This window comes from Lepus europaeus, chromosome 16 (genome assembly GCF_033115175.1).
Source record: "Lepus europaeus isolate LE1 chromosome 16, mLepTim1.pri, whole genome shotgun sequence".
NCBI lineage: Eukaryota > Metazoa > Chordata > Mammalia > Lagomorpha > Leporidae > Lepus > Lepus europaeus.
In genome coordinates this window covers 91,359,715-91,381,453 of record NC_084842.1, presented here as the reverse complement: position 1 = coordinate 91,381,453, position 21,739 = coordinate 91,359,715, and the positions used below count along the sequence as shown (strand labels likewise).

The window sequence follows — 21,739 nt, the reverse complement described above, 5'->3', positions numbered from 1 at the left end:
CGGGCCGGAAGGACGCCGCCCTCACTTCCGCCGCGCCGGCCCCGCGCAGGCGCACACGCCCCGGCGCAGAGGCGCTTCCGGCCGCCGCTCGAAGCCGGACGTCCGGCCGCCCAGCGCGCTCGGGCCGGAGGAGCGGCGTCTGCGGCGGTGCGGCCAGGTATTCCGGCGCCGGCCAGCGCCGCAGGGCGCGTGTGGAGGAGCCGGCCCCTGGGCCGCCGCGGTGGTGCTCGGGCGGGCGAGGCCGGCGTGCCCGGGCCGGGTCGCAGTTCCCGACGGGCGCGGGCGGGTCCGTGGGTTCGGGACGCGGCGCCCGGCTTTGAACACGTAGCTCCCCGCGTCGGCAGCAACGCCAGGCCCGTGCGGGAGCAGCCCCGGCCCCCGAGGGCGCCCGTCCACACGCGCCTGCGTCCTCGCCCTCCCGGAGACTCCAGTCATTCAGGATGGCGACAGGGAGGGCCGGCGACTCGCCCCGCGGTGCCACCGCGCGGCCCGGCCGGGGAGACAGGGGCGAAGGCCTCGGCGGGAAGCTGCGCTCTGTCCGCCCGGCCTCTGCGGGTGCTGAGTACCCCGGGGGGCGTCGGCCGCGGGCAGCGCTGCGTCCCGGGAGCGGGGTGCCCCGGCGTCCGGTGCCGCGGACCCCCGATGCTTGCTCGGCCCGGTGTGGGCAAGCGAGGACTCGCGTGTCCAGGCACAGGCGGAGGCGTTCACTGTGCACGCAGGAAGGGCGCCTTGCGAGGAGACGTGTGTGTGTCTAAACCAGGTTGAGTTCTGCGTGCTGAGCGCAGGGGCAGACAGGAGCCCAGGGTTGCAGCGTGGAGGGATCTGGCAGAGGAGCCCCGGTGGGGAGTTCGGTACAGAGGAACCGAGCGTGGAGGCCCTGGTCGTGGTGCGGTGACCCGGTTCCGGGGGACATCGGTAGGCCCTAGGGCCGCCTTGGAAGCCAGGGCCTATCAAGCCGCGTTTCCCACGGCTGCACACGCCTGCCTCTCCTGAACCCTCAGATAGCCTATGGGTGTACACGGGCCCTTCAGAAAGTGTGTGGGAAGCGAAATTCAAAGGTAAGTTTTGGTGCAAAGAATTTTTTGAAACCCACGCATGTTTTTCATAATGTTCATTTTCCACGAACATTTCAAATATCGTCCTGTTAGAAAACCCAGGTTTTCATTAATTTAACTAAAATACCTCAGAGGATCACTTAGGAAGGGAGGTGGTCTGTTTTGGATTCCAGTCCCCAAGACTGGGTCATCTGGGAATGCTGGGGTTGGTGGACGCTCAGGTGGCAAGCCTGGGAGCAGCTCTCCTTCCCACCCTTTGTCCCCGTGGAGCCACAGTGATTCCATCAAACCCACACTGCAGACACCGTAACTCAGTGCCGTTCCATCCTTAACCCATTAATGGAAGACTCGGGATCAAGACTAACACAGGCCTTTGGAAGATACCAAGTTACTTTCCGGACAACATTCTCAAAAAAAAAAAAAGTCACATGGAGGAGGTAGTCCTTCAGTGATGCGTACATTGCCCTCTCATATCCCAGGACTGGAGTGCTGTGATACAAAATTAACAGCACTGGGTCAGGCGTTTGGCACAGTGGGGTTAGAGGCCACTTGGGATGTCAGGGTACCTGTGTCTGAGTCATGGCGCCTTTTCCATTCCAGCTTCCTGCCAGTGCACACCCTGGGAGGCATCAAGTGATGGCTCAAGTCCTTGGATCCCTTCCACCCACAAGGGAGACCTGGACTGAGCTGCTGGCTTGACTTCATCCTGGCCTGGCCCAGGCTGTTGTACGCATTTGGGGAGTGAAAAGTGGCTGGGAGAGCTGTGTGTGTGTGTGTGTGAGAGAGAGAGAGAGAGTCCGTACATCTTGTGTTACATGATAAAGGAATAACAAATGAAAACTAAGGTATTGCTTCATACACACACACAGAAAAGTCAACAAGTTGGAGAGGAAATACTCAGTTATGGTCTTACTCCCCAAAGCTGTTCCCCAGTGGTGATTTCAGAGGAAAGACTGTCACTGGAGTTTGAGGGTCGTTTCACGAGGACAAGGGGTGAATTCGTCAACGGGACGTAAGAATCTTGAACATTTGTGCACCCATTGACAAACTCCAAAAATATAAAGAAGTTCCTAGAACCGCAAGGAGAGTGAGGCAAATCATAATTGTAGATGAGGCTAAAGCAGGTGGAGAATATTCCTTTCTCATGACAGAGTGGGCATAGGAGGTAAAGCTGCTGCGTGTGACCCCCACGTCCCCGGATCAAAGCACCAGTTTAGTCCCAGCTGCTCTACTTCCGAGCCAGCTTCCTGCTGATGTGTCCTCCGGAGCCGCTGATGGCTCAAGTGCATGGGCCCCTGCAGCCCATGTGGGAGACCAGATGGAGCGCCTGGCTTCAGCCTGGCCCAACTCTGGCTGTTGTGGATATCTGGGGGGTGAACCAGCGTATAGAATACAGACCTCTGGAGAGTGAACCATTGGATAGAAAATCAATCTCTGATCCCCCATTTTTCAAATAGACCCTTTAAAAATGGGAGGACAGTATCCAGAAAACCACTGAAGATGGAGTGGGCTTGAACACATGAATCCGTGGACCTCACCAGCATTTACGGGGCACTCACGTGGCTCCATGAAGAACGTTTAGTGAGCGAGATTGTTCTGACCTGGAAACAGCGTGTGCTCTGATCAAATGAGACATCAGAACTCTGCTAGAGCTGGAAAACCCACTGAATATCTAGAAATAACTCACTTTTGAATAACCCATGGGTTAGAGTAAAAATCAGGGAAATTTAAAATTAGTGGGATGTGACTAAAGCACTACTGTAAGATCTGAGCTCAGTGGCCCCGGTCATTATCACAAGAAACTAGAAAAATGACAAATGAACCCAAAGAGGTAAAGGAAGGAGGGAGTGAGCATCGTGGGTGCCCCAGTGGCTCAGTGCTGCGAGTAAGAATCACAGTGGAACACGGTGACACAGAAAGGTCCCCGAGAGCGTGAGACTGGAAGCCTGTTCAGGAGGTCAGTACGTGCAAAGGCCTCTGCTGGACTGAACAAGGAAAAGGGTCGGGCAGTGGCCAGTATTGCGAGAGCAGCAGCACCGCTGCTGGTAGGGCAGACGCCACAGCTGGGAAGCAGCAACCACAGAAGCACTGAGGAGTGGGGCCTCTAAAGAGCTCGCTGCGGAGCTGGGATTGGGAGTTTAACATCTGCCCTTGGGCGGGCATTGTTGCAGCGCATGAAGCCCCAGCTTGGGACACGTCACGTCCCACACTGAAGAGCTCCGCTTCTGATCCTGCTTCCTGCTGCTGCACCCTCAAGTGCTTGGGTCCCTGCCACTCGCGTGGGAGACCCAGATGGAGTCCAGGGCTCCTGGCCCAGCCCTGCCTGCCGCAGGCTCTTGGGGAGGGAGGCAGCAGATGGAAGAGGTCCCTGCCACTCCACCTTTCAAGGAGGTGAAAACAAATTGAAAAAATTCTTCTCTCAAGACTCCAGATTTGCATGGCTTCACTAGGAGCTGCACCACACATTTAGTGAAGAAGTATCTTCAGTTTTCCGTACATTCCTGCAGTGAATTGAAGGAAAGAAGTATTTCTCAACTCATCCTGATAACAAAACCTTGACAAAGACATTACGTGAAGACTGCCGACTTGTATCTCCTGAATATAAATACAAAAGTAATTTTGTGCATTAAAAGTTATTTGTGAGAGACAGAGCTCCTGCCAGGGCCAGGCCAGGCTGACGCTGGGACCCAGGAACACAATCCAGGCCCATGAGAGTGCAGCAGGGTCTGTGTTGGTGGGAAGCTGGAGCCAGGAGCACAGCTGGGAGTTGGACTCAGGCACTCCAGTGGGTATCTCAAATTTGAAAAGATGTCATGTGCAATAGAGCCAAAAAAAGAGACATTGTTGGGATAAATCTGAAAGATATTCGAGACAGACAAACTGCAAGAATTTGTTGAGGAGCCGGCACTGTGGTACAGCAGGTAAAGCCAACGCCTGCAGCACGAGCTCCACTTCGCATCCAGCTCTCTGCTGTGGCCTGGGAAGGCAGTAGAGGATGGCCCACGTCCTTGTCCCTGCACCCACGTGGGAGACCTGGAAGAAGCTCCTGGCTTCGGGTCAGCGTAGCTCTGGCCCTTGCAGCCATCTGGGGAGTGAACCAGCGGATGGACGACCTCTCTCTGCCTCTGCCTCTGCTTCTCTGTAACTGCCTTTCCAATAAATTTTTTTTTTAATTTATTTATTTGACAGAAAGAGGTCTTCCTTCTGTTGGTTCACCCCTCCAAATGGCCGCTACGGCCGGAGCTGCGCCAGTCCAAAGCCAGGAGCCAGGGACTTCTTCCTGGTCTCCCACGCTGGTGCAGGGCCCAAGCACTTGGGCCACAGCAGAGAGCTGGACTGGAAGAGAGGCAACTGGGACTAGAACCCAGCGCCCACATAGGATGCTGGCGCTGCGTGCGGAAGATTAACTAAGTGAGCCACAGCACCAGCCCCAAAATATAAATCTTTAAAAAAAAATTTTGCTGAGAGGAATTTGGAAGCTTGGGAGGTCGTGTTTGAAACTGGAAGGCTCAGTAGTCGAAGAAACCAGTTCTGCTTGCAGGTTGCTGATGATCCGGGCAGACTCTCAGCAGACTTGTGTCCTGTAAACCAACACACTCACTGCCTCGCAGACGTTGGGCCTGCAGAGAGCTAGAACAGCCAGAGGAGCTGTGACCTCCATGACCCAGCGTTGGGTGGAGCCACAGCAGTGACTGCTGCTGTGAGGACAGCCAGGGTGACAGCAGGGCTCAGAAATCTGGAAATTACTGCACAGGCGCATGGTCTGCTGCTTGTTAAAGAGTATCGCTGAGAAAAGTACTCCAGCAATGTTAGGAAAGCTAGCTATGTATCTTTTTTTTTTAAAAAAAAATTATTTATATATTTGAAAGTCAGAGTTACACAGAGAGAGGAGAGGCAGAGAGAGAGTCTTCCATCCAATGGTTCACTCCCCAGATGGCTGCAATGGCTGGAGCTGTGCCAATCAGGAACCAGGAGCTTCTTCAGGGCCTCCCAAGCAGGTGCAGGGGCCCAAGAACTTGTGCCATCTTCCACTGCTCTCCCAGGCCATAGCAGAGAGCTGGATCGGAAGTGGAGCAGCCGGGTCTCGAACCGGTGCCCATATGGGATACCGGCACTGTAGGCGGTGGCTTTACCTGCCATGCCACAGTGCTGGCCCCAGGTATGTGTCTTTTTTAAAATGAACATTAATCCATGCCTTGCACTATATACAAAAATTATGTGAAATCTAAAACTTGCAAAAGAAAATCTATGTTTTCTGAGATATTTAGGTATAACATCAAAGCAGGGTTACATAAGCTGCACTTCATCAAAGTTAAGAATTTGGTGGGTGTGGGGTGGCACTGTAGTGCAGGGGGTTAACACCCTGGCCAAAAGCGCTGGCATCCCATATGGGCACCGGTTCGAGACCTGGCTGCTCTACTTCTAATCGAGCTCCCTGCTATCACCTGGGAAAGCAGGAGAAGATGATCCAAGTCCTTGGGCCCCTGCACCCACATGGAAGACCTGGAAGAAGCTCCTGACTCCTGGCTTTGGATCAGCTTAGCTCTGGCCATTGTGGTCATCTGGGGAGTGAACCAGCAGAATAGAAGACCTCACTGTCTCTCTGGTTCTACTTCTCTCTGTAACTTTGTCTTTCAAATAAATAAAATAATTCCTTAAAAAATAAAATCAATCATATATATACATATCAGCTCCGGCTGTTGCAGCCATCTGGGGAGCGAACCAGATCTCTCTATCTCTGCATCTGCCTCTCTCTAATTCTGCCTTTCAAATAAGTAAATCCTTAAAAAAAAAAAAAAAAAAGAACTTGGAGTCAGGGCCGGTGTTGTGGCGTGGTGGGTAAAGCTACCGCCCATGAAACCGGCATCCCATGTGGACGCAGGTTCGAGTCCTGGCTGCACCACTTCCCTTGCAGCTCCCTGTTAATGGCCTGGGGTAGCAGCAGAAGATGGTACCCTGCACCTGTGTGGGAGACCTGAAGGAAGCTCCTGGCTTCAGCCTGGCCCTGCCCTGGTGGTTGCACCCATCTGGGGAGTGAACCAGCAGGTAGAAGATTCTCTGTCTCCATCTGTCTCTCTGACTCTGACTTTCAAATAAATAAATCTTAAAAAATATGGATGAGGAAGGTAACGTGCATCTGAGATGTTTTGAACGCTTGAATGCTAATCACTAGGTTATGTTCTTTTTTCTAATTCTTTTTTTGACAGAGTGGACAGTGAGAGAGAGAGAAAGGTCTTCCTTTGCCGATGGTTCACCTCCCAGTGGCCGCTGCGGCTGGCGTGCTGTGGCCAGGGCACCGCGCTGATCCGAAGCCAGGAGCCAGGTGCTTCTCCTGGTTTCCCATGCGGGTGCAGGGCCCAAGGACTTGGGCCAGCCTCCACTGCCTTCCCGGGCCATAGCAGAGAGCTGGCCTGGAAGAGGGGCAACCAGGACAGAATCCAGCGCCCCGACCGGGACTAGAACCTAGTGTGCCGGCACCGCAGGCGGAGGATTAGCCTATTGAGCCGCAGCACCGGCCTTCTAATTCTTAAAAAAATATTTTAAAAGCACAGTGGCAGAGAGAGCTTCCATCTGCAGATTTAGCCCCCAAGTGGCCAGGAGCCAGGAACTCCATCTGGGTCTCCCCGGTGAGTGCCAGGGCCCAAGCACTGGGCTATGCTCTGCTGCTTTCCAGGCTGTCCGGGAGTTGGGTTGTGAACAGAGCAGCCAGGATCAACCAGCGCTCTGAAATGGCACCCTGGCGAGGCCGGTTGGTGGTGGCTGCACCACCACGCTGGCCGCAGCTGTGTTCTTTCTCACTGGTGAGTTTACATCAGAGTTGCCGGCACAGTTAAAATGAACGAGGGCATTCGTGCAGTCACACCTTTCACCGCCGCCACCCGTCCACAGAAGCTCTGCTTTGTGGGGACGAGGCTCAGGGCAGGAAGCACACAGGATCTCCTAGTGCCTGGCTGGCTGAGCTGGGCTGTGCCCTCACGGGGCCTGCGTGTCGCGTATGACACGTGTGAGAATCTCCTCCTTTTCAAGACTGAGTGTTGTCGCTGTACTCCTGTGCAGTAGGGCTCTTCAGAAAGCTCCTGGGGAATGCATGCTGTGAAAAAAGCATGGGTTTCAAAAATGCTTGCACCAAATTTTTATTCCATGTTTTTATGAAAAAAAATTTTTTGAGAGAGTCCTGGTTTACTCCTTAAATGCCCCTAACAGCCTGGACTGGGCTGGCCAAAGTGCAGAGCTCCAAATTAAACCGAGGCCTCCCACATGGGGCAGCAGGAGCCCAGAGTTGAACCGGCACTGCTGCCTTCCGGGGTCTGAGTTAGCAGGAAGCCTGAGTCCGTGGCATGGATCCCAGGTTCTCTGACGTGAGACGCAGGCGTCTTCACCACTCAGCCCGCCCGCCCTCTCGCTTCCGGAGGGACTGCCATACTGGTTTCCACAGCTGTGCGCCATTTCAGGTGCACGCGGACCACAGCTTCTCCACGCGCTCCCAGCACTTGCTGTGGATTTGTTTTCCCGTTGCAGCTGTCCTGGAGGTGACTTCCTGTGGCTCCAATGCGGTTCCCTGTGGCAGCCCCTGCGGCCGAGCGTCGTCCCCTGTGCTTGTTGGCCAGCCGTTGTCATCTTTGGAGAAATATCTTGTTCTTATTGCTGAGTTGTGAGAGTCCTGCCTTTATTCTGGATGCCAGATCCTGACCAGATAACGTGAGTTGAAGTATTTTCTCCACGGGGGTCTTTCCTTTTTCTTCAAAGTATGCTATAACCATAGGTGGTCTTAAGGTTTGAAAGCTTTCCATGTTGAACAAGTCCCTTTTACGTTGTTACTTTGTTGCTTATGCTTTTAGTGCCCCAGGGCCATGAGGGCTTTCTTCTTGAAACAGTTTTCTAGTTTTCCTCTGGTTTTCTGAGGGAGGAGGCCCAGGTTTCCCAGCACCTTGGCTCAGCAGGCTCTTCCCTCCCCAGGGCGTAGTCTTGGCTCCCTGGTCAGAGTCACTCGGCCGTGATTGCTCAGCCGTGTCCCACCAAGCTTGTGTCCCCAAGCCAGCACTGTGCTGCCGTGGCTGCTGCAGCTTCCTGTTGCGTTGTGAAATCAGGAAGTGTGAGCCCTCCACGTTCGTCCTCTGTGGATATTCTGGGCTTCTTTCCGTTCCAAATGGCTTATGTGGAATCCTACGGAGACGGCACTTGGACTTTTAATAGGAATTGCAATCGGAAGAGCAACTGGAGAAATACTGCAGTCCTGAGGTCGTGAGCCCCCACCCAGGAACAGACTGCTCTTGTTTGCTTAGGCCCTCGTCTCTCTGGTCACGTCTGTCCCTGAGTGCGCTCTGACTCTGGGGAAGTGGACGTGGTGTGTCGCGCGTGTGGAAGTTGTGCTGGCTTGTGTGTGCTGCTCTTGTGTCCTGCAGCCTTGTCAGACCCGCTGGTGAGGCTGGCAGTCTCTGGGTGGTCACACCCTCTTCAGGTGCGATAGCGCTGTTTCCCTTTCCTTCTTCCCGCTGGGCCGCCCTGGCGGAGCCTCCAGAGCCGTGTGCAGCGGGTGAAGGGAGCAGCGTCCTCGGCCTCTTGTCGGTCTGAGGAGTGCGACGTTGGCTCTGGGTTTTCAGATGCCTTTGCCAGGCTTCGCTCCTAATTTGGTTCATTTTCTTATCACAAAGAGGTGTTGGGTTTTGCTAACTTTTTCCGCATGTGCTGCAATGATTGTGTTTGAAAGGGTCCTCAGAGAACTGGATTTTCAGGTTTTAAACTAGCCTTGCCTTCTTGGAATAGGTCCTGGCTGCTCATGGTTTTATACGTTGCTGGACTCCATTTGTTAACATTTCGTTAAGGGTTTTCCATCTGAGTTCTATATTTACTGACTTTTTAAAATAAGTTTGTTTCATTTGAAAATGTTAAAGAAAAACTGTGGCAGAAACAGTCTCACATCTCTTTCCCATGACTGGCCAGCACCTGAGGAAGCAGGTGTCACGGCTTTGTCTGACGCTGGCCCTCAGGGGCACAGCCACCATGGGGTCATTGCCCAGGAAGGGGAAAATCGTTGAAACCCCTTTGTTTCTGCATGGAGGAATCTTGGGAAGGGGTTGCAAGTGGAGCATGTGGAGAAAACACAAAGGAAATAGAATTACCGCGTGGCGTTCAAGGAGCAGTCAGAGGACTTGCTCTGCCAGGTCCAAGACGCACCGTGCAGCTGTGAGCAGCTGAGGAGCCGGCGGCAGGGCAGGACATGGCCAGCAGAGGGCCTGCGACCCTGAGACCCGACCCCCGCACATGTGGCCCAAACACGCGGAGAAGCGGCGTGGCTGCAGTGGGGCGTCGCTCATGTGGCCCAAACACGCGGAGAAGCGGCGTGGCTGCAGTGGGGCGTCGCTCATGTGGCCCAAACATGCGGAGAAGCGGCGTGGCTGCAGTGGGGCGTCGCTCATGTGGCCCAAACACGCGGAGAAGCGGCGTGGCTGCAGTGGGGCGTCGCTCATGTGGCCCAAACACGCGGAGAAGCGGCGTGGCTGCAGTGGGGCGTCGCTCATGTGGCCCAAACACGCGGAGAAGCGGCGTGGCTGCAGTGGGGCGTCGCTCATGTGGCCCAAACACGCGGAGAAGCGGCGTGGCTGCAGTGGGGCGTCGCTCATGTGGCCCAAACATGCGGAGAAGCGGCGTGGCTGCAGTGGGGCGTCGCTCATGTGGCCCAAACACACGGAGAAGCAGCATGGCTGCAGTGGGGCGTCGCTCATCTGAGAGTAGCTCAACGTGGACGGCAGACCTGAAAACTTGCACTGGAAGCAGAAAACTGTGTGGTCCCGGCTCAGGCAGCACTCTGAGCTGGATTCCCCAGAATACCAGGGAGTGTGAACCCGCAGAGTGCCAGCAGGGTCTCCAGGCTGCCCACCGAGGAGACGGGGAGGACTCAAAGCCAGGACACCAGCAGCCCCGCAGGAAGTGAACAGAAGTTGATGGCAGATGCTTCAGAAGATGCATGAAGGAGGCCAGCGCCACGGCTCACTAGGCTAATCCTCCGCCTGTGGCGCCGGCACACCAGGTTCTAGTCCCAGTCGGGGCGCCGGATTCTGTCCCGGTTGCTCCTCTTCCAGGCCAGCTCTCTGCTGTGGCCCGGGAGTGCAGTGGAGGATGGCCCAAGTGCTTGGGCCCTGCACCCGCATGGGAGACCAGGAGAAGCACCTGGCTCCTGGCTTCAGATCAGCGCAATGCACCGACCGCAGTGCACCAGCCACGGCGGCCATTGGAGGGTGAACCAACGGCAAAGGAAGACCTTTGTCTCTCTCTCTCTCACTGTCCACTCTGCCTGTCAAAGAAAAAAAAAATAACATGCAAGGGAAGTAAGCACGTGGCAGATGCGTGGCGAGTCCACAGGGAAACGGCCTGTGAGATGTCCCGCGTTCCCTTAGGACAGCTCAAATAAAAGCTGTCCCACTGGGCCAGTGCCAGGGAGGACAAGGCGCAGCTGATGGCTTCTGCCGTTCGGATGGGGCCTGCGGTTCTCAGGAAGTCGGACGACCTAGCAGACCCCTCGATGGTGTGCACATGTCAGGGGGCTGTGTCCATGGTCACCACAACCTGGACCCAGCACAGATGGTTTTCAGGCAGTGGCTGGGTGAGCAGGCCGGGAGTGCTGCCTAGCAGTAGACAGAGGCCCAGGTAAAGATGTTGGCGCACAAGACACGGACAGGGCTCCTGACAGAGGCAGAGTTACAGGGACAGAAAGCAAAGCAGGGGCCCAGGCTTGGGCTGGGGGAAGCTTGACCTCACAGCGAAGGGCCGTTCGTGGGCCTGTGGCCGTTCTCACATGCTCGCCTGCCGGCTGGCACCTCAAAACAACAAGGAGGAGTGGTGGCTCTGCTGGAAGTGAACCCTCAAAGGTGAACGTTGAGTGAGCACCAGCCCAGCTCCGAGCGCGGGTGCTGGGGTGTGGGCCTCACCTGCACCCTCAGCTCCCATGGGTCCCCCCCCATCATGGAGTGTGCCGACGCTTGCTGGGCCTCACGTGGCGGCGGAGGCAGGGTGCGCCCTCTGCATCTTCACGGCTCTCAACTTTGTGCTGCTTGGTTTTATTCCTGTAGGTCCCCTTTTACTTTCTTTTTCCTTTTTTAAGATTTATTTATTTGAAAGGCAGAGTTACACAGAGAGAGAAGGAGAGACAGAGAGATAGAGAGAGGTCTTCCATCCGCTGGTTCACTCCCCAATTAGCCAGGGCTGGGCCAGGCCAAAGCCAGGAGCCTGGAGCTTCTTCCAGGTCTCCCACGTGGGTGCAGGGGCCCAAGCGCTTGGGCCATCTTCCACTGCTTTCCCAGGCTATAGCAGAGAGCTGGATTGGAAGTGGAGCAGCCGGGACTTGAACTGACACCCGTATGGGGTGCGGGCACTGCACTGCAGGTGTGGTTTTACCTGCTACGCCCCAGCGCTGGGCTCTGCATTTACTTTCTAGCACTTTACTTAATGGTGTAGTTTGTGTTCATTATTGTATTGGTCAGTTAGCTTTTTTCTTAACCTTTATTGTCAAAACCAACTTGGCTGTGGCGCAGGCCCTGGTCTGTGTGTCTCCTGAGACAGTGCTGGGGGAAGGTGCACCTGTGGTGCCCTCAGCTCCTGACCCTGGCTGACCTGTTCTGACTGGCTTCTCATTGTCTCCTTTTGCATCTCCCTGGTTGTGAGTGGAGTTTACCAGCTCAGGTGTTTATTCTCAGAGTGCTTCCTGCCTGGAAATTGCCCGAGTGCCTTCCTGTACAGCTGGCTGCCCAGTCTTGGTTTCCCCCAACGTTAGGGAGAGAGTGCAGCCCTGTAGGAAACAGCCACCGAGAGGCCTCCGAACGCAGGCCCGGGCAGCCCCTTCCTCTCCCATGTTTGGGACACAAGTCGGCCACTGGAGTTGGGGTCTTGGGCCCTGCCCGATGACACCATCTCCTGAGCACCTACCAAGCGAGCCTTCCCTCACCTCCTGTTTCTGAGGGACGCAGAGACACAGTGTGTCTCGTGCCCGGCTCACAGACCTCCGTGGTGACCGGGCCAGGGTAGAGTGCACTGCTGCCCACAGCCCGGATGCTGCAGGGGCCGGCTGCGTGCCCAGGGAAGTGTCCCTCTCCCTGTCCCCTGCGGCCAGGCCTGGCCCCCCGGAGCCCTCCACTGGCCTCCTCAAAGCCATGCTTCCTCCCAGGCTCCCGTGAACTCCTGGCAGTGGCCCCACCATGTCTGGGCCCGGGACCTCAGAGCAGGAGCCCAGTGTCCAGGGAGACTCGCCCCCCGGCAGGAGGGATGAGGACGCCGGGGAGGGGACCCAGAGCTCCCACCGCATGCTCGGCTTTAGCGACGCACTGCTATCCATCATCGCCACTGTCATGGTCAGTGTGGGCCGCCCAGCTCAGACCCAGCCCAGCTTCCTGCCATACCCTGGGGTCCCCAGCCCCAGGAGGGTCTGCTACTTCCTCTCACCTTTGTCTCTTCAGATCCTGCCCGTGACCCACACAGAGATCTCTCCAGAGCAGGTAATGGGAACACATGGCCTTGTGCTGGCCTCGCTGGGCGGGCAGGGTGGGCAGCAGAGAGCCTGGCCCACTTTGCCTCCCGCTCAGTGGGCCAAGGTTGAAGAAGGATGGTTCTGGGCCTGTGCTAGGAGGCGGTTTCCTGCGCTGGAGGGAAACTCAGGCCCCAGCACATGGTGGCTCAGAGCAGGTGCTCTGACCAGACAGGGCCGCACATGGCCTGCGGGGTTTCTGCAGGAGGTGGAGAGGAAGGGTCTCTCGCTGCCAGCCTCCCTGGCCTGTCTGAATCAGCAGGCCCCAGGAGGCTGAGCCAGCTCCGATGTCCGGAGACCCGGGCTGTGTGGATGTGCCCAGCACCTCGTGCCACCATGAGGCCCTGCGGAATGGCCGGGGTAGGGGTGCTGCTGGGCCCTGGGGCTCGGCTCCCTGCCCTCCTGGAGCCAGGGGATGCTGGCTGAGTGTGGCTGTTCATCTGTGAGGAGGTGGGGTGATACTTCTCAGGGGGTTCTGGCAAGGATTTGCTGGAAGCATGGACTGAGCCCAGCCAGGTTCCCAGCAGCCTTCCTGGGGACGCCCATGAGGCGGCTGGCTCAGTGGGACGTGCCCAGACCAGGAGGTCACGGAAGGAAGGGTCCCGTTTGTGGATACGCAAGAGACCTGTGAGATGGACCTCGTGCCACCATTTGGCCAGCATCCCCATGGGCTCCAGAAGGACCTGAGAATCCAGCCACTCCCGAGAAAAGAGCTAGGCTGATGACCCGCAGGGCAGGAGTCACCGGCCACGCTGCCGCTTTTGTTAAGAAATTAACACCACCCGGACGACCCACTGGCTGAACAGGCATGGCCCTGCTCTGTGGGAGAAGCACCCCACGAGGCCGGCCACGCTCCGTCTGCATTGTGTGAGTGAAGTGAGGAGCTGCGTGTGTCCCCAGGTCAGGAGCCTGCCAGGCAGAGTTCCCAGCCCCACGTGCTTCTCCACCCCTGCCACGGCCCCACAGGCTGTCCACGCATCATGCTTGACATGTGGCTTCCCACCCACCTTTTCCCACAGCTGTGTCACAGCCACTTGCCCTGGAGACACCACGGACGGCCCTGCCGTGGTCTGAGTGTGTGTTCCCTCGAAGTTCACCTAGTGACAGGGCCTGGGGGGGGGGGGACTGGCTGGGCCTTTTACACCCCTGTCCCTTCCCCATTAAGACCCCTGGATGGTGCTATCCATTGGCGTGACCCCCACCAGGCACTGCACCTGCCTCCCCTACTCCCCAGGAGTGACCCCCACCAGACACTGCACCTGTGCCCACCCACCCACTCCCCAGGAGTGACCCCCACCAGACACTGCACCTGCCCCCCCTGCTCCCCAGGAGTGACCCCCACCAGACACTGCACCTGTGCCCACCCACCCACTCCCCAGGAGTGACCCCCACCAGATAGCACCTGCCCCCCCTACTCCCCAGGAGTGACCCCCACCAGACACTGCACCTGTGCCCACCCACTCCCCAGGAGTGACCCCCACCAGATAGCACCTGCCCCACCCACCCAGTCACTCCCCAGGAGTGACCCCCGCCAGACACAGCACCTGTGCCCACCCACTCCCCAGGAGTGACCCCCGCCAGACACAGCACCTGTGCCTACCCACTCCCCAGGAGTGACCCCCGCCAGACACAGCACCTGCCCCACCCAGTCACTCCCCAGGAGTGACTCCACCAGACACTGCAGTTGCTCCCCCCCCACTCCCCAGGAGTGACCCCCGCCAGACACTGCACCTGTGCCCACCCACTCACTCCCCAGGAGTGACTCCACCAGACACTGCACCTGCCCCACCCACCCAGTCACTCCCCAGGAGTGACTCCACCAGACACTGCAGTCGCTCCCCCCCCCACTCCCCAGGAGTGACCCCCGCCAGACACAGCACCTGCCTACCCACTCCCCAGGAGTGACCCCCACCAGATGCTGCACCCGCCCCACCCACTCCCTGGGGAGGGACCCGCCCCAGGCAGCACTTGCCCCCATCCATGCACTGCCCACGGTGGTGTGGCATGGGTCCCGTGGTGCCTGCTGCCGTGGCCCTATGCCTGTTGCTGAGGAAGCGCCTTGAGAACTGTCCACATGGAGAACATGAGAACATGTCCACAGCTGTGGATGTGGGCGCCCAGGGCCCGAGGGCAGGGCTGGCCGTGGTCAGGGAAGGAAGGCAGGGTGCCTGGGGTCTTCTGGGAGGCCAGGACCCCTCCCAGGTGCCTCCTGGGGGCCTGTCTCTGCCTTGCGTGCTGCCTTCCTGGGACATAGGCTCCCTCTGAGAGCTGTGGCCTTTGACCCCAGCAGTTTGACAGGAGTATGCAGCGACTCCTGGCCACCAGGATTGCCGTGTACCTGATGACGTTTCTCATTGTGACCGGTGCCTGGGCCGCGCACACCAGGTAGGGACAGGCTCGTCTGGGAACTCGCTGAGTACATCTCGTCCCGGGCCCCTCCCCGCTAGTGCTGTGTCCTGACGGCTCCACCTCAGGACCCCAGGACACGGGCGCAGGGCAGGTAGAGGGGCTGTGCAGGGCTCACGTCCCTGGTGTGGTAGGGACAGACTCCATTCCAGCAGTGTTCCTGTGGTGACAGGTGGCCCACTTTGGAGACACCCAGTAGGCCTGCAGGCTGGAGGGAGAAGCTGGCCCCGCAGCCCTCTTGGTGTGTTTGTTCCTCCTCAGATGCCCTCCCTGTGGCGTCTGCATCAGCTCTGTGCCCCTGGGCTGGGGACGCGCGTGCCTCTGCATTGATTCCCGTGCTCAGGAGACGGCCTGCAGGGCAGAGCTGCCGCCTTGGGGGAATGTGGCCCCACAGCAAGCCCCAGCATCCCCACTCCTGGGGCCACCCTCACGCTCCCTGGCCTGGGTGCAGGGCTCAGCTGAACCCAGCCAGACCCGCCCTCCGGCCCTCACAGCTGTGCAGGGTGAGCCTGCTGCCCCGTGCGGGCTGCACGCATGTGCAGTCGCTTCTGCAGCTGCATTGTGCCACAGCGGAGCGAGGTGGCAGGAAGGCGCGGGAGCACAGGTCTGTGTGTGCACCAAGTGTTCTGACGAGAAAACGGGAACTCGCTGACCGCCTGTCTCCTGTGGTTGTCAGACTATTCCAGGTTGTTGGGAAGATAGACGACACACTTGCTTTGCTCAACCTGGTGAGTGTTTTCTTGTCGTCAATGGGAAGTGGTTTTACTGTGATCCAACTGCATGGAGGGGAGAAAGGAGGCCATAGCTCCTCCGATGACGCCTCCCATGGACTGCCACAGCTCCTCCAGACAGTACCTGCCCCACCCACCCACTCCCCAGGAGTGACCCCCACCAGACACAGCACCTGCCCCACCCACTCACCCCCCAGGAGTGACCCCACCAGACAGCACCTGCCCCCACCAGGCACAGCACCTGCATGCCCCCTCCACTGCCCCAGCCAGGCAGCAGGTCTGGGACAGACTCTGACCCTCGCCAGCCCAGCCCTCGGGGCAGCGGCACCACAGGGCTCTCCTGCAGCGGCCTCCCTGCCTTTCTCCTCCCAGCCCATGTGGTGACTGTGGCTTCCCCTCTCCTCCAGGCCTGCATGATGACCATCACCTTCCTGCCGTACACGGTGAGTGGTGGCCAGTACCCACACTGCCCCAGCCAGACTCACACCTGCTGGGTGGCCTGGCTCCCAGCAAAGAGGGAGAAACTCATGGGCCCGCCGAGGAGGGGCCTCCCAGAGGCAGAAACCACCAGGAGGGCACCCCGACCCATTGCCACATGTGGCTCCCACACCCACCGTGGCTGCTCCCCAGGCCTGGTCTCTGCTCACTCCGCTGTTTAGGCCAGAGAAGCCGTAAGTGCCAGATCCTCACAGCTCCTGATGGAGGCGCTGGCCCACACATGCCGAGGACTGGGGTCAGGATGCCCCGGCAGCTGGTGACATTCTGACTCCAGAGGCCCGAGGTGGCCCCCATGCAGGCCATGGACAGACCCGCCATCCGCACACTGTGCACTCACTGCCAGGCCCTGGGGCCCTGGTGACTCCTTGGTTTTGGGATTTCTTGGACAGTTTGCTCTAATGGTGACCTTCCCTGATGTGACCCTGGGCATCTTCCTGTTCTGTGTCTGTGTGATCACCATCGGAGCAGTGCAGGTGTGCAGCCCCATCCCCCGGGTGTGTGTGGGCATCCGTGTGCCCTGGGCGCCGTGCTGGGTGCTGACCCCCTCCCCCTTCACAAGGAGCCTGGGCCCTGCCCACGCACACACAGGAGGTGCTGGTCACAGGCAGGGTGGGGGTGGCGGGAGCACAGTGGGGGTCCTGTCACCCCTGGGGTCCCCACACCTTTGTAGGCACCTGTCAGGCAGCCCAGGGGCCCTCCTCTAGCCTGCCTCTCCCCCAGGCACTGATTGTGGGATACGCCTTCTACTTCCCGCACCTGCTGAGCCCGCAGATCCGGTGCTCCGCCCACAGGGCCCTGTGCAGGCGGCAGGTCCTGCGCATCATTCTCCGTGGCCCAGTGCTCTGCCTGCTCGCGGCTGTCTTCTCCCTCTTCTTCTTTCCCATGGTGAGTGCTGGCACAGCCCCGAGATCCAGCACACAGGGTGGGCGGGCAGGGCTCCACCCAGGAGCACCCACGGAGGCCCCTAGGGACCCAGCATGCCATGGACAAACAGCACTCGTGGCCACCATGGTGGTGAAGCTGTGAAGTCGCAGAAGTGAGGAACAGTGAGGTGGCAGCCATCAGACGGGGAATCCGGAAGCCCTGCCAGGCAGGAAACTGCACGGGTGCAAGGTGCAGGGGTGGGCACAGCATCTCCTGGACCACAGGCAGCCACTGCCAGCAGGCCCAGGGGATGCTTGGAGAGGGAGAAGGTTCCAGAAACACTTCGCCCACTCACACCAGGAACCGAGAAGTGGAGAAGACGGGAGAGCCTGGCTGCTCGTGGAGAGGCAGCGTCGGGTGCAGGTACAGGGGAGCGAGGCTGCCCCAGCGCCCACCCTCGGCAGCAGCACCGGGCCAGAGAAGCCAAGGTGGCTTCCCCACCTCTGCCCAGCCGCAGAGCCCAAGGCCAACATGGCTTCCTACAGCCAGCAGCTCATTTCTTTAAAAGATTGGAAAGACAGTGACAGGAGACAGAGCGTCCACCCTCTGGTTCACTCCCTGGAAGTCCACAGCAGCCAGGGCAGGGCCAGGCCAAAGCTGGGAGCCAGCATCTCCGGCCTGGTCTGCCACGTGAGGGTCAAGGATGTGGCCGTCTTCTGCCCTCCAGCTGCATCGGGCGGAGTGGATCAGAACCAGAGCAGCTAGGACTGGAACTGGTGCTCCAGTGCAGGACGCCAGCCGTGCCACAGCACGGGCCCTCCGCTCGTTTCCATAGCAGTGAGAATGTCACTGTAGCCACCAGGAGGGGGGAGCCCGGAGCAGCCGCTGCAGAGCTGACAAGGACGCGGTCAGGCTGCCCACTCACTGCCGTGCCGCCGGAGTAGAGGTTAGCCTCAGCAGCGTGAGAATTGTGGGAAGTGAATGAAGAGAAGTAGGTGGCCACGTGTGGCAGGGGCCTGTATGCCACTGCTGTGGGTTGGCTGGAAGCAGAGGCCCAGTGAGGCTGGGTCGGGCCTCTGGGTCCCCATGCCGGGCCACCACCAGGCAGAGCGCCGTTGGCAGCATCTGGCCACAGCCCTGGCAGAAAGGTGGGCATCACACTGTTAGCCTGAGGGCAGTGGCCAGTTCTGGCCACGGAGCTGGCTCTGTGCTTGAGAGACAGGAAGAGGCCTGGGGGGCTGAAAGTGCCTCCTCCCGCTGGCAGGAGGGCTGTGGCACACCCTGCACTAGGCCCACAGGCAAGCAGCACAGTGTGGCCAACACCAGCAGGGTGGAGTTGGGGCCGGACAGTGAGCAGGCACCACGGTCCCAGGTCACTGAGGCGCCTCCTCCCTGCATGTGGCACTGGCCTGCACAAGACTCCCTGACAGGAGGCAATGGGCACGGCAGGGGGACCCTGGGTCAGCACGTCCAGGGGAGGGTCCCCCGTAGCCAGTACACTGAGGAGAAAGCCCTGTGATCAGTGAGTCCGGGGCCACAGAGGCCACCTTGCCCACTGTTGCACAGCGGCCAGCTCTGCTCTCCCCGCTCTCCTCCTCAACCGTACACCAGGGCTGACTCCACAGCCGCACCCCCCCCCCCCAGCCAAGCCTGGCCCCTAACGGTGACCCTGGCCCCAGCCCTCACCTTCCCGCCCTGGGGTGGGCACAGCCAGGGCCAGGCCCTCCACCCCCTTGTGCTAGGATGTACTGCTTCAGTGTCCCCGGGGCTCCTGCCTCTGTCGTGGGGCCACACGCTGCCTGCCCTGCACAGGGCGATGCCTCCCCCGGCATGTGTGGTGGTTGCTCAGGGCATGGAAAACCAGATTACAAACACAGCTGGGGGTTTGCACTGCCCTTCTGCACAGTGAACCTGATGTCCTCACTGTGATGCTCAGACCGTAGCAACCCCTGGCTGGGGCCACGTAGGCAGGGCCGTGATGATGGGCAGGATGTGGGGCGCAGGGCTGGGCAGTCCCGGAGCAGAGTGAGGACCCAGAAGCCCACCTGGTCTGGCCCTTTGCCCTCCCTGGTTTCATCGTGACGGCTTTGACAGCGGACAGATGAGTGGCACTTGGGGCCTTGGCAGTGCGATGCAGCCCCAGCTGCTGCACTCCACCTGTCCCAGGCAGTAGCTCCCGCCCCTGTGGGCAGCTTGCTGTGGCTCTTCAGATACAGCCGAGAAGGTGGCACCAGGTGCCTGGCTCACTGAACTCGCTGAGCCTTCAAGACAACGTGCTGCGGCCCTCGGCACTGTGTTCTTCCGGGGTGCCCGGCGACGGGTCATCGCGTGGGTTCTGCCTCGCAGCAGCTGTGACCCTGCTGTGAGTGTGCACACAGGGGCAGAGTGGGGGCCTGTGGCAGCTGTGTGTGTAACTGGAGGAGGAGCTGCAGCCGCTGCCCACCCACGCAGGCCACAGGTTTTCCTCCGGGGGTGACCCTGGGCCTCCTGAGGGGTCTTGCGTTTCCCTGGCTCTCTGCATGTGCTGCTTTGCCGTCTGCATGGCTCTGGTCGTTCCCCAGCCAGTGTTCCTGCATTCCGGGTCCTCGGGCACGCGGCTGGCAAAGGCCCCTGCTGGCCGAGCCCTCCCCGCGCAGGAGGCAGCCCTGCGTTTCGTGCTGCTCGTGCCGCCCCCTTGCGGCAGGCTGCTTCAGGCTGGAGTCCTGGGCACCCCTGCCGCTTGTAGACCCTCACCTGTCACATCCACCCACAGTCGTATCTGCTGATGGCGTCCGTCGTCTTCCTCCCTTACGTCAGCAAGGCCGCCAGCTGGTGCAAAGACAGGCTCGTGGGTAGGTGGATGCTGGGTCCTCGGCCAGGGCTGGGACGCCAGAGCAGGGGCACCTGCTACGAGCACAGCGGGCCCCGCCTGCCATCCCGGCCCCTCTGGGGAAGGCACAGTCAGTTCTGCCGGCCAGCTCCGTCCCCTGATTCGTCCACAGGCCGAACAGAGCCCACAGCTCACCGTGTCGAGTTCTTCACCTTGGACCTGCACGAGCCCCTCAGCAAGGAGCGGGTGGAAGCCTTCAGCGACGGCGTCTACGCCATCGTGGCCACCCTCCTCATCCTGGACATCTGGTGAGGCCCCGCCCCGTCCACCAGCACTGCACTCTCAGTCTGTGGTCTCTCAGTGCCACCCTAGGAGGCAGAGCTCTCAGGAGCGGCCTCTCAGCCTGCACCTCTCCTGGGACCTGTGCTGCACCCCACTTCCCCACTGGGTCTCTGCAGCAGGACCTCCTCTGAGTACAGCAGCCACGGTCCCCCATCCACGTGTTCCCCTGTGCGCCCACGGCTGGACTTCAGCCCCTCTGGGTGTGTGTGCCCGCGGCTGGACTTCAGCTGCTCTTTGCCCCATGTGGCAGGGTGAGCCCGGGTCCCAATGTTCTCTCTGTAGCACTTTCCTAATTTGTGAAGTTTCAAAACCAGAAGCAGAGGCTTCTCAGTTCCTGATGCCTAAGGCCTGGGCTTAGATCACTCTAGAAGGCTTACCTTTGCATCCACCAGGCCGTGGGCATCCCCAGAGCTTCGGCTCAGGGAAGCTGCCCCAGGGTCTCCCCACCCCTCCCCCGTCAGGTCCAGCCCAGGGCCGTCACTTAGCACAGAACACAGCAACTCTGGCTGGATGTGGACACTCTGCCCAGTGGCGTCTGAGACCGTCGGGCCGTGTGGGCCGCAGCCAATCGTGTGTGTTCACACCCTCAGTGCAGACAGCATCCCGGACCCCAAGGCCGTGGCTTCGGACTTCGGCGGCAGCCTGCTGGCTGCGCTGGGCGCCCGCGGGCCGCGCTTCCTGGCCTACTTCGGCTCCTTCGCCACCGTGGGCCTGCTCTGGTTCACCCACCACTCGCTGTTCCTGCACGTGCGCAAGGCCACGGGTGCCATGGGGCTGCTCAACGCGCTCTCGCTGGCCTTCGTGGGCGGCCTGCCCCTGGCCTACCAGCAGACGTCCGCCTTCGCCCGGCAGCCGCGCGACGAGCTGGAGCGCGTGCGCCTCAGCTGCGCCATCATCTTCCTGGCCAGCATCTTCCAGGTCGCCATCTGGACGGCGGCCCTGCTGCGCGAGGCCGAGACGCTGCGGCCGGCCGTGCGCTTCGGGGGCCCGGAGCACACGTTCATGCTGGCCAAGCTGGCGCTGTACCCCTGCACCAGCCTGCTGGCCTTTGCGGCCACCTGCCTGCTGAGCCGCTTCAGCACCTTCATCTTCCACCTCACGCAGATCGCCGTGCCCTGCGGCTTCCTGCTGCTGCGCCTCCTCCTGCGGCTGGCGCTGGCCGGCCTGCGGGGCCTGCAGGGCCTGGCCCGACCGGCCCGTCCCCAGCGGGGCCCCCCGGGCGAGGCCGCCGCCAGCGCCGACGTGCAGTCCCCTCTGCTGCCTGCGCCCTGCTAGCGCCCAGCCCACCCAGGACAGAAGGGGGCTCCGGGCAGTGCAGGCTGCAGGCTGCAGGCTGCACTTGGGCAGGGCCTGGGCTGTATTTTCTTTGTGGAAATACCATGTTCTTGTCAGAGCATGCGCACTGTTCACTGTCTGCAGCGAGAGGAGTTCCGGGGCACCCCCTCTTCCCCGACCCAGCCGCCACCAGGGCGAGTGTCGTCTGAGCCCCAGCAGGGCGCGAGGGGGCTGGGTGGGGGCG

The 21,739-nt window shown here is 59.9% G+C and overlaps 1 protein-coding gene across 4 annotated transcripts; it reads left to right on the top strand.

Moving 5' to 3' along the window:
- Positions 1 to 82: 82 nt before the first annotated feature.
- TMEM175 (transmembrane protein 175) lies at positions 83 to 21,633 on the top strand. Of its 4 annotated transcripts, none has more exons than XM_062212696.1 (12): positions 83 to 157; positions 7,575 to 7,754; positions 12,214 to 12,397; positions 12,503 to 12,541; positions 14,861 to 14,955; positions 15,653 to 15,704; positions 16,115 to 16,150; positions 16,595 to 16,678; positions 16,926 to 17,090; positions 19,822 to 19,900; positions 20,051 to 20,186; positions 20,811 to 21,631. In XM_062212696.1, exons 3-12 carry the CDS (start codon positions 12,245 to 12,247, stop codon positions 21,493 to 21,495), a joined length of 1,524 nt encoding a protein of 507 aa, XP_062068680.1. In that variant the 5' UTR covers positions 83 to 157; positions 7,575 to 7,754; positions 12,214 to 12,244; the 3' UTR covers positions 21,496 to 21,631. The 4 variants fall into 4 exon arrangements, with proteins under 4 accessions (XP_062068680.1, XP_062068679.1, XP_062068681.1 ...); XM_062212695.1 differs by having other exon boundaries at positions 14,858 to 14,955; XM_062212697.1 differs by lacking the exon at positions 16,926 to 17,090 and having other exon boundaries at positions 14,858 to 14,955; positions 20,811 to 21,632.
- Positions 21,634 to 21,739: the final 106 nt, after the last annotated feature.